The sequence below is a fragment of the Manis javanica genome, chromosome 12, assembly GCF_040802235.1.
Source record: "Manis javanica isolate MJ-LG chromosome 12, MJ_LKY, whole genome shotgun sequence".
Taxonomy (NCBI): domain Eukaryota; kingdom Metazoa; phylum Chordata; class Mammalia; order Pholidota; family Manidae; genus Manis; species Manis javanica.
The window spans coordinates 42825181-42837221 of NC_133167.1; the positions used below are offsets into that span (position 1 = coordinate 42825181).

A 12041-nucleotide genomic window follows, 5' to 3' on the forward strand; every position below is an offset into this window, starting at 1 on the left:
ACACACACACACACACACACACACACAATTCTATTACCTTTCATTACATTAAGTTTTCTGAATAATGAAAATCAAGATACAGACTTTCAAATTATTGAAAATTTTCTTAAGGAGCCATACATGTTTTCTTTTCTGAGATTTAGAATATTTATTTCCATCAGATCTATCACATTCCAGAAAAAAAATACTCTTCTCACCATCACTATTTGCATTATAAGTATAGTACTAAATCATACTTGAGATTAAAATTACAAATAAATGATTGTAAGATAAATAAATGCATAATATAAGCAGGCATGATGTTCTAAGAAGAGAAATTTGCATGCAAACTAGTGCCCATGAACATGAGAATTTAGTTAGGGATGAAATACTGAAGCATATTTTCATGACAGGATGAATCTATTAGTGTAGTTAAGTATTTGCAGACTCTTCATTTCCAAATACTTTACTAATGCCGGAAACAAGATAATTCCTGGCTTGTAAAACAGAACAAACCACCCTAAAACATCTGGCATACTTACACACTTTTCGCTGTCAAATACATAGCACAAATGTTTATTTGACTCAGAATCTTTGCATATGAAAGTGAATATCCTTTTGTCAGTTTTATCATCAGCACAAAATGATATTCTATGAAGCTGGCAATTGTGTTGGACTTCCTGTGAACACAGATGGAAATAAACAGTTGAAGATTTTTTTCCATTTTCTGAAATGGAACATACAGCTTATGATTTTAAAAGTGAAACAATCATTGGTCAGAGTTTGGTTTTATAATTACATACACTCCAAACTTAAACAAATACATAATGGAAGATGGACCTCCTGACTCAGGATTAAACTAAGATAGTCATTTCTCTAAGACTTCAAAAAACAACAAAATACAAGAGGATCAGAGATTTACGGACTTTGTGAGCTACAGGGATCTTAAAAGACCATTACTTTAAACCCTGTGTTTTACTTAAGATGACACTGAGGCCCTGAGAGATTAAGATACTTCAAGGTTGCAAAATTATCAGACCCTTTTTAAACCAGAATGCTTTTCATTCTATTTTACTGCTACTAATTAGCATTAAAATTTAAAACAACTTCATCTGTACAGAATTTCACATGAAACAGCCTACCATTTCACCCTTAGTTTTCTTATTAAATTGTATTTTACATGTCTTCATGAGGAAGGTCTATGCATCCAAATTGTTGAATGACCCTAATCAATAGAAAGATAAATAGTGCAAATATATATATATATGCACACACACACTGCAACTATAGCATCTGTCACTACATCATTCCAAGTTCAGGATTTGATGTGTCGACTTGCCAAGATTTGATCTAATACTCTGATTCATATTACTGCTCATAAGACTAAAAATGAGTACATAAAATGAGACACGCAAATAAATGTTAAGAAGATTTGTCTACAACATTGCCTTTTTTCCCTGCATGCAAACCAAATGGTAAGTCATTAAAAGGTTGCTTGAAAAGCATGAAAATTAATGTGAGGAGGTATATTGTATGATTTTCAGATACTGAATCCTAATATGGTTTTTGTCATTACTAGATAGACTGATCCAACCATTTCCACAGCAGGAAAGAATGTGAAAAGAAAGGCTCAACTTGTTAAGGCCTCTGATGAGGGCATCTTCCCTTTCTTGTGGTTAGTGCTGAGACAGACAATGACCAAGTTTGTCTGAGACTACCATTCTCCTGTACTTTGTGTGATTGGCCAGTTTCTTTCTCATTGACACATTTTTTGTTTTAATGTTAATACAATCTATTAAATCATAGCCTTCAACCATGCTGTGGCTCCCAAATATGACAGCAGGTCTACACCACCTTATTAATTGTATAATCATGTTAATGACACATAAGGAAGAAATATCATTGGTATTCAATATAGAAAAATTATTCATGTTTTTCCACTTACAATAAAAATTACAAGTAATGTGAAAACACACCATTTACATAGATGGTAAAACCTATGCAGTCCCTCATTCACTCACCAATTAGTATGATCACAGCCTTTGGTTAGGATAATTGAGAATCATCTTAATTTTGTTTAGATTAGCATAGGTGTCTTCCTACAAAAGAAGCTAGAAAATTGAAACTTGCAGTTTTATCATTCTTGTGAAATTTTTTTTTGTTTTGGTAGATCTTTTATGAATTTTAAATGTAGTATTAATTTTTGGTGAGACAGGAGTAAGATACTTGGAAATGAAATAAGCTTAGCGAGAACACAATTATCCTTCAATATTAACAGATGGGGAAAAAAAGTACATCACCAATTAAATTCCCCAATTCAGTTATACCACCTCTTGCCAGCATGACATAATCTTCTTTTAGGGGGACAAGTGAGAAAAGCAGAGAGGGAAAAAGACATAGAAAGATCTGGGAGCCAAGTGAGATTGCTTTTCACTTCCATTTGGGATAGAAAGAGTCTATTTTCTATCAAGTCTGTGTTAGATTAATAATAAAATTTTTAAATCCTGTTTCATACAGGTATATTGTACTATAAATTGATTTTTGGAGCATCATATTTATTTGTGTTTTTTCTAAATTACAATTCATACCCAAGATAAAATGAACAACAGATTTTTTTCTGATGTACTTCTGGCTCCTCAAATAGTGGTTCCTAAACGCATGTCTGTGAACAGGCTGTATCAGAGTCACCTGGGGAGGCTTTTTTGTTTGTTTATTTCTCATACAGATGCTAAGTCTTGTTCAGCAGCTTCTGAATCTAAAAGATCTGGGTGGACTTTAGCAACAGGCATTCCCAGGAGTCTCGTAGGAACACTGATGCTCAGTAGAGCAAGTAAATCCCTTCCTTAGATTACCCCCTTTTTTAAAAAAAATGGGTTGAAAAAATTGTACATTCTATATATAGGTAAACACTCTATGATATTCTATGCTCATATATAATACATGGGTAAAGAGTCAGTTGCTCTCTATTTATATGTAATAGAATTGAATTTATAAGGGATTTCACAGATTTTAAAACTCCAAGATCACTCTTCAAGTTTGATAGAATGAAAATATAGTGATTATGTCTACAGGCAATAAAGGTCAGTCCAGGACATTTTAACAAAGAGCACACAGCTTTTGTCTTCTTTCATACTCTGTGAGCCACACTTTGTGCATCTCTTTCACAGCACATGAAAAACAATTCCTAAATACAAGACCAAACACTGTTAAACAGAAGCTGAAGAACAGACCACTCAGGACAGGAAGTAATCCCCAAAGTTGCTTTTTTTCAAAAAATCCTATGGAATTTTAAATTGTTATTTACTGAGAACTAAACAATTGCAGTTGGTAACAAATTTTAAATATATATTACAATAGGAACATAATGTTAATAAGATGAGAGTGCTTCTGACATTCAAAAAAAAAAAGGGGCTTACCTTTGTTTTGGGTTCTAGAATTTTTACTCCATAAATTGATATTTGCAACTCAACTTTAGGAATTTTCTGACCTTCAGATTTCTTGATATGTCTTGCAAACTGCAAATGAAAAATTATTCAAAAAACTATAATTTTGCTTCTATGAAGAATGGACACTGACAAATATATAGAAATTTTATTCAATGTCGAACTTTCATTAAGTAAATAACTGTTCATTATAAAGCATTTTATAAATCCTACAATACCTTAAAAATATTTAGAAATCATAGTAATCTATAACTCCTATCATGAAAATCAGACTGCTTTTCAATAACTTTTAAAGACATTTTTAATGTACTATTTCATAATATTTAAACAATGGTATTTATACCAAACAGTTGAGAAAATGAAAGCTCTTTTGGGAAAGATTAGCAGAAATCAATTTATTTTCCTATGGATCTTTTGTTTGTGGACTTGCAGTTCACCGGTGCTGGATACACCACCTTTGCCATTTCTAGATACTTACCTCATGTGGTATACTGTCTTACCCAATCAAAACAATAAATGAAGAGACAGACATCATATTCAGACTGAAGCTAAGAACTTGAAATAATTACCCCAGCTATAAGACTCATAAAAAGATTGTGTGTAGAATTACAAATATGAGTATTTTGAAAACATAAAACATTTTCAGTGCTTTCGGTAGTATGTATTGTATCTTCTTATTGAATTAGTAAAGTGTATGCAAATATTTGGTAGACTTTCTTATAAAATCAAGAAGAAAATCAGAGTACACATACAGAAGATGGAGTTTCTACCTCCCTCCTAGCATGGCCAGATTTAGTGGTGGAAAAAATTACAGGAGCCCAGATAACTTGGAATATGAAACAAAATTTTTTAAAGTTTTTATTTTGGAATACACAGATACACTCCACACATATATATACACACATATAGCATGTGTATGTTCTGGGCAATATTTGGGACATACTTACACAAAACGATTATTGTTTATGTGAAAATCAAAGTTTATTAAGTGTACTGATTTTATCTGGCAGTAATACTCCTTCCCTATTTTCCTTCTTTTCTCCCTCTCACCTTTCTTTATAAGAGATAGGGGGAAAAAGCTGTTTTAAAAAATTGGATTTCTTACCCTTCTTTTAGGGCTTCAAAATGTTATTTCCTAGTATAACTTTGGTTCAGCATATGGATCATCCTATCCTGACTCAAAATAGATCATACATAGGGCAGTGTGGGGATTCAGTCCTTTTTTGTGTGTCATATTTATTTACACTGTGCATTTCTCTCTAATTTAGGGCAGATGTGAATACACATGGCATATAGTTCAGACCTGGAGCACAGCATGGTTAAAGGCCTTTTTACTCTTTTCATGGCTTTGCACTGCCATGGAGAGTAAAATAATTAATCCATACATGAATGAATGTCTTTAAATCCTGCGTTGATATCCTGGAGGGGAGAGGGGGTACCATTTGTTTTATTTCCTTTTGGGTGGTATAATGTTTTAGCTTGCTATCTGTCGTGTTCTATGAAGGCAGCTTTTTGTTTCCAGCATCCGGGATTCTATGCATGAATTCAAGTAATTTGTGCCAGATAATTTTTTTCGGTCTTTAAGAAACTTGTTTTACTTCACATGTTTAAAAATTATCCCTTCTCTCTCCCAAAGAAAGTGGATTAACTTTGTTCCTTTTCCTTTCACAATCTCCTTCCTGTATAGGCATAATTAAAACAACCTGGGAGTTTTTATACTGAGGAGTTAGAAAATAAGGCAGCTGTCCTCTGTCTATGTGAGCAATCTGAACAAAGCCATTCCCATCTTGACTTGTGGAAGTCTTCTACGCCGACTTCCTAGGTGCTCCTCTTTTCCAGAAGCAGGCAGTGACCAGGGGCTCTTCATGCCTTTTCCACATCTGGACACAACCATTCTTGTGACCTCTTTTCATTTCCAAAAGTCTATCATAAAACAATGAATAATATTAAACTTATCTGTTATTTCTTTTCTGCCAGGAAAAAGAAGGGGAAAAAGAAAGAAAGTGGGGGCTACAGGTAGAAAAAAATAAAGAGGGGAGGAAGGAAGAAGGCAAGGAAGGGAAACAAGAAAATAAAATTAAAAAAAGAAACGTGACATATCTGATCTAAGGCTTCTTTTTCTTCATTGCATATCAAGATGAAGTAATTGTGCTCAAAGAAGATTCAGAGGATCCAATCCAATACTTTGGTCATAAAATTGGTTTGTAGCCATCAGGACTAGACTCTAGTTTCACACCTACCCTTAAATACCACTTTTCTCTTGCGTAACATATTTTCTGCATTTAAAAAAACAAACTCCCGGGCTGTACAACACAGAGAGGACAAGTAGTGATTCTACAACATTTTGCTATGCTGATAGACAGTGACTGTAATGTGGTTTTTAGGGGGGACTTGGTACAGGGGAGAGCATAGTAAACATAGCATTCTTCATGTAAGTGTAGATTAAAGATTAAAAAAAAAAAGGAAAAAAAAGAAAGAAAGAAAGAAAAGGGGGATTACTCCTTGATAGGATAAAACTATTGGTAAATCAAAGATTAACGCAGGCTTTAAATATCCTTAATTTTGATCACTTAAAGGGTGTCAGATGATCGGCTATGGAGGTACTCTTTTCTGATAATATTCCTTTCTCTTAATAAAAAAAAAAAAAAAGCAGTTCCTGTGTGCTGACCTCCAATGAGTTCTGCACAGTGGTATAGAGGGCATGTCAAAGTGTGGGCAAAGGGTCTGTTTGTTTTTATGCAGAAGATCAAGGCCTAGCTTGGCTACCCAGAAAATGAACTAAGGTACAGTATGAGGAGGAGCTTCCGGCATCAGCACTCTCTGGAGGACTCGTGCCAGGGGATGATCATCAAAAAGCCTCCACAGGGATCTGGGCGATGCTGCAGTTGTGGCTGCGTCCATCCCACCGTTTCCTGGACTTGCCACTGGAATGAGGAGGGAGATGTCTAGGCTGGCATGTGCATACAGTGAGACAACGAATTTGAGTGAATCCGTACTGTTGGAACTCAACCAGGAGTTGGGAGGGGTGCAAGTTGTAGTGCTCCAAAATCTTACGACTACAGACTATCTACAGTTAAAAGAACATATGGGATGTGAACAGATCCCAGAAATGGGTTGCTTTGTCTGATTTCTCTCAGACTATTCAAGTACAGTTGGACAATATCCATCATATCATAGACAAATTCTCACAAATGCCTAGGGTGCCTAACTGGTTTTCTTGGCTTCACTGGAGATGGCTGGTAATTATAGATTTGCTTAGTTTATGTCACCGTATTCCTATTATGTTAATATGTGTGCACAAGTTAGTTAGTAGTTTAAAACCTATACATGCTTAAGGTACTCTACAAGAAGACATGTCAAAGAAACAATCAATCCTCCCATGTTTTCTTCCATATGCTACCTCTATAGCTTTTCTTCTTCCTTCCTAATTACAACCCTTAAGTAGAATTCGTGCCTCATATTGAATTTACCGAGCATCATAATTCTTCCAGGTGGTAAAGATACCTCGAGACAAGTGCTGGGCATAGAAGCCACAGGGCATAAATCTGCAAAGAAGTAAAAAGCTAACCTTTTCAAACAATATGGCTTCTCTCTCACTTACCAACTTCATATCTCCCTGTATGGCCCCGGAAGATGACTGGTTAGCCGGAGACAGGTAAGATTCCTCAAGGGAGGAACAACCTAAGACAGGCACAGTCGCAGGGGGGCCATCAGGTGAGAAATTGGGGATCAACAGTGGTGAGGCTTAGAACCTCACCCTCCCTGTTTTGAGAGAAATCTTCTGCATCCGTGGATGTTTTAAGGCCCTTGTCTAGCTTGGATTAACACATAGTCTACAGGCACACACCTGATCATCTACAATTGCTCTCTTACAAGACTAAACTATGTTTTCTACCTTTATCTTGCATCTACCTACCACTTCAGCATTTTATTAAAAATAAAAATAATAATAATAATAAAGGGAGAAATGTGGGATCCACATATAAATCAAGTATAAAAATCAAATGAATATTCATATTTGACCTGATTGTTTATAATTCATAATGCGTGATCAAAACTGAAAGTTTCTGTGATGAATGCCCTTGTACTGTTCACCATGTAAGAACTTATTCACTATGTAAGAATTCGTTCACCATATAAGAACTTGTTAGTTATGCTTCAGAAGATTGGAGACTGACGAGAATTAGGCTTGAGATGGATTAATGATTGTGCATTGAGCATTGACCCCCCTATTCAGAATTTTATTGTTGTTAACAACCATTTGATCGATAAATATGAGAGACTTCTCTAAAAAAAGAAAAACAAACTCCCTAGTTCTATCATCTTGTATATAAAAGTTTATACCAATTATCAAACTTGATGGTTGCACAGATGTTGCAAAACACTTATGCCTAAGGTTATATTCTTTATATTTTAAACAGAGTATAATATTCTTATTTCTACCCATTTTTTCCTAAAATTTAATATTACTGCATCCTATAGCTTACATGTTCCTTCTGGTAGCCCTTTTAACTGTGCTCTAAAATACTTGTAATTACATGTTCAGAATGCTTATAATTTTTACTTACATTATGTCTGTCTCTCTCTACTTACTACTTGACTACTAATGCTTGAAGAGCCTGTTTGCAAATTTCTTTCCACTTTTGCTTCAGTGGATTCATTTCTTGGTTATCCAGACAGTGATCTACCATTAAAATTTGTATGAAATAATCCAATAAAAATTATTCAAAGTGGGTAACACCTAAGCATCCTGGAGGAGATTTGGATACATAAACAAATATACAAAAACAAGCCCTTGGCCCTTACAGCCATAAAATGATGGGGAAGGACAAAGTATTACTTGAAATACATGAACTGCTTAGTTAAGTATATACCACTGGTAAGTAGAACAGCTAAAAAAATTTTAAAGGGACCATTACTAGTTTCAATGTCATCATCATGCAATTTGTACCCATTTATCAGAGGACTTTTTAAAAAATGACATCTAACTATATTACTAATGGAATGTACATTATTAGGCAAGAAAATTAATGCATTTATTACTTTGGGCCAAATATTCAGAGCCACTATTCCTCTTTTCATTTCTTATACTGTAATTGTTAGTTCAATTAACATATTCTTAATAATATGATATTATTAAAGGAAAATCAATTTTATGTATTGATATAGTTAATTAAGATATAAACATTTGATTAATTGATGAAGAAAAAACAGAATGCTATGCTACACAGACGTAGTATGGAAAAAGACATGAGTTAATAGAACTCAACAGCAATACTCAAGGCCACATTCCTTGAGGCAGCTTCATGTAATTTTAATTTAGCTCACTGGGGTGAGGGGCATCTCCTCTAAAATTGAGGTCCAGAATGCTATCCTTTGGTTAATTCCTAGGGAAATCAAGAAGTTTAGGATCTATGTACCAGTAGTCATCCACATGTAAAGCAGATTATGAAATACATTGAGCCCTCTGACGTTTGTAGTAGCTGTGTTAATAAAAATAAGTGAAACACTAAAAAAATTAAAACCATTATAGAAACAATGCTATTAAATATATAGAAGTTGAAAGGTTTTTAAATTATTACATTTTGGAAAATATGGTATTTTCTTAAACCTCAGGATAAAACATAATTAAGAAGTAGAAATTGTTGAACATGATCTGGGAAACAGAACATGTGCTATTTTGACAAATACACAGTCTAAAAGTAAAACATTAAGACAAAAATTATTATTTTTAAGAAAAATTTAAGAAAACTAAATTTCCCACAAAATTACAGCAATATAATAACATATATCAAAATTTAAAAGTTCTTCTTAAAAAATAATCAATATTAAAAACAGAAGCATTAAAAGCACTTATTGAAAATCTTCCAAGTTTTCTATCATCTTGTATTAGTCCTAAATTTTGTATTCTTTGTTAATGTCAGAAACCAATACATTAATACTGTAAACTTTTGAAAAATGAACAAATATAAGTAAAATGTTACCTTATGTGGTGAATAAAATCAAATACTGAACTATAGTGGGTAAAAAAGCAGTCAGAATCCATATGCTTTAGAAAAAGTAAGAAGGAAATTAAAATGGGGGATGTGTACACAAAGTAGTTAATGAGCAAAGTTCTTTTTTTTTAGTAGAGCCATAGCACCATCTTCTGGCCATTTCTACATGACAACAGAATTAAAGAGCCAGGGTCTACATTTTTTTAAATAAATGTATATATATATATATATATAGATAGATAGATAGATAGATATATATATATATACTCTTGCATGCTTTGAATTGTAGTCTCTGACCTCTAACACCAAGAAACAAGAAAATATTGAAATAAAAATATATAAAAAGCATTGTTTTATTCATTTTAACTAATTCCTGAGATATTACCCTTAGATATACTTCCCTGGTCTATAAAATTTTTGCAATCAGCAGCATAAGGATGGCTTTTAAAATTTATTCTGAAGACATTTGAAAGACAAAAGGTACTGTCAAATGAGTATGCATTTTTAAACTATGCTGCATAATTTTTATCTTGTTGTAAATTATATTCCTTTATTAACAGAATAATTTCCAAAAATGAAACCACCTAGGAATTGGATATAAATTCTCACCAAAATGCATGAAACTTGTCATTGTTTAAAAGCTTTTCATTTCAAATATCTCTTTACATTTTATCTAGTCATTATGCAATTGAATCCTTTTGGTATGGATTTGGGTTGACTGAATAAAGAACCTTCTATGTATAAAGAAACATTAAGTGTAAATACCATTATGTTTCTATGAAATATTCTGATTGTAGTCAAGGTGGACTCAAGCCCAGAGTGTGCAATATTTTGAACATTTAAACAGAACCTTATTACAAATATTGTCCATAAACTGTGAGGCCTTTTATATTCTCTATTATTAGTGTTTAAAAATATTGGTCAAATAAGGGCAAGTCTAAATTATTACCTAATAAATAATGGAAAGAAATGGTTGGCTAGTCCACCTTCTTTTCCAGATGGGAGTGAGGTCATCTTAGGACTTTTTTGTGTGTTTACTTAAAAGCATTAAGTAAAATATTTACATGTAAATTGGATGGATACAAATATTATCCACTTCTATTTCTTCACCTCAAATATAAGTGATCCCACTTCATTTTTTTCCTCAATTTTAACACTTAGCAGATTCTGAGATGACATTCTTGAAGCAAAGTGATACTTTCTAATGTTTATGATTTTGCCTGGCACAATCAGAGGCCTAAACCTCCTGTGGAATAACTGGATGATCTCTAAACTAAATAAAGTTAGAGATGGTTGTTTCTCAAACAAATTGCAAGAGCAGTGAGAGAAAATAACAATTGTGCAAAGTAGTGTCATGTCAGATTTTTTCAATGAAGTAAGGGTGAGAATTCTGTTGAAAGAGTTTTTCAGACCTTAAAATCTCAATAAGAACAATGTCTTTGGGATGGGCCTTACTGAATTAGGGTGTAAGTCCACATTGCCCAAGCAAAGTAAAGGAAAGGCAAGCTACTAAATATCAACACATATGAAACATTGCCATTACCGTTTTTTTTTTTTTGTCATTGAGTATGAGAAATTTCACCTTAGAAAAATATGAGGAGTGTGCCACATTCAGAAAAGTAATTGTGTATACATATTTATTATTAAATGTGTTTCATCAATCTGGTGATATTTAGTCAATAGTACTTTTAACAGGGCAAAGCATTACCTGCCACAAAGCTATTCATGCTTTGAATGCTCATCAATTTACTGATGACTTAAAACAGGATCAATACACTAGAAATGTATTTGGAGGGCTTTCCCTACCTTTAGCTTTCTTACAGCATCTCTCACAACTTCTGTCCCTTTGGGCTGCTCCACTTCTGTGCTGCCAAGAAACTGAAAACAGTCATTTGTGAGACACAGGGTTTCCCACATCACATATCATTAAAAATAATTTTGAACTATAACATAGCATAATAGAATATATATGATATGATAGTACTCAAACAAAATTCATAAACATAAGTTATTCATTTATATCACTTTATATCATATGAAAATGTAAATATATTTCTTAATCACATACACTTTCTATTAATCAAAGATTTTTTTTAAAAGACACTTTTTCTAAGTATTTTACTTGAAGGTTTTTACTGGAAAGAAAACTAAAATTATTTCAGTAGGCCCAAAGGAATAAAGTTGATCTCAAATTTTTAAATGTAAAGCATGTTAACCATTTAAAAATTACTATCTGTAAATTTAAAGCATATAAATGCTTTGTTACTTTATTTAAATGTTAATAGCCTATTTTAAGATATTAATATGGTTTGATGCAGTTTATCATTTCAAAGCAACAGTTTTGTTTTCCAATTATGATACATAGCATGCAAGATTTTAAAATACAACATTTAAAAAATGCCTAATATTTACTATCAAAGTTATAAGCTGAACTACATTAAAAAGTAAAACACACATGATCTACTATTTTACTAAGTTTTATAATATCCCTGAAAGTTTTTAGTTAAAACCTGACTTATCCCCTGAAAAAAGAAAAAGTTTCATATTATCACCTCATAATAAAATCTCTATCTTGGAGAGACATAATACCTCCTAAATAAAAGTCCAATGTCATTAAATATTC

General features: G+C 32.8%; 1 protein-coding gene across 10 annotated transcripts in view; it reads right to left on the minus strand.

Moving 5' to 3' along the window:
- Window positions 1–12041, minus strand: part of GULP1 (GULP PTB domain containing engulfment adaptor 1) — a 295772-nt gene that overhangs the window by 44639 nt on the left and 239092 nt on the right. For all 10 annotated transcript variants that reach the window (XM_073218544.1, XM_073218543.1, XM_073218540.1 and 7 more), the window contains 3 exons: window positions 11225–11296; window positions 3396–3494; window positions 522–659 (listed from right to left, as the gene is read on the minus strand). In XM_073218544.1, coding sequence (XP_073074645.1) covers window positions 522–659; window positions 3396–3494; window positions 11225–11296 — 309 coding nt within the window. The remainder of the gene's footprint in view (window positions 1–521; window positions 660–3395; window positions 3495–11224; window positions 11297–12041) is intronic.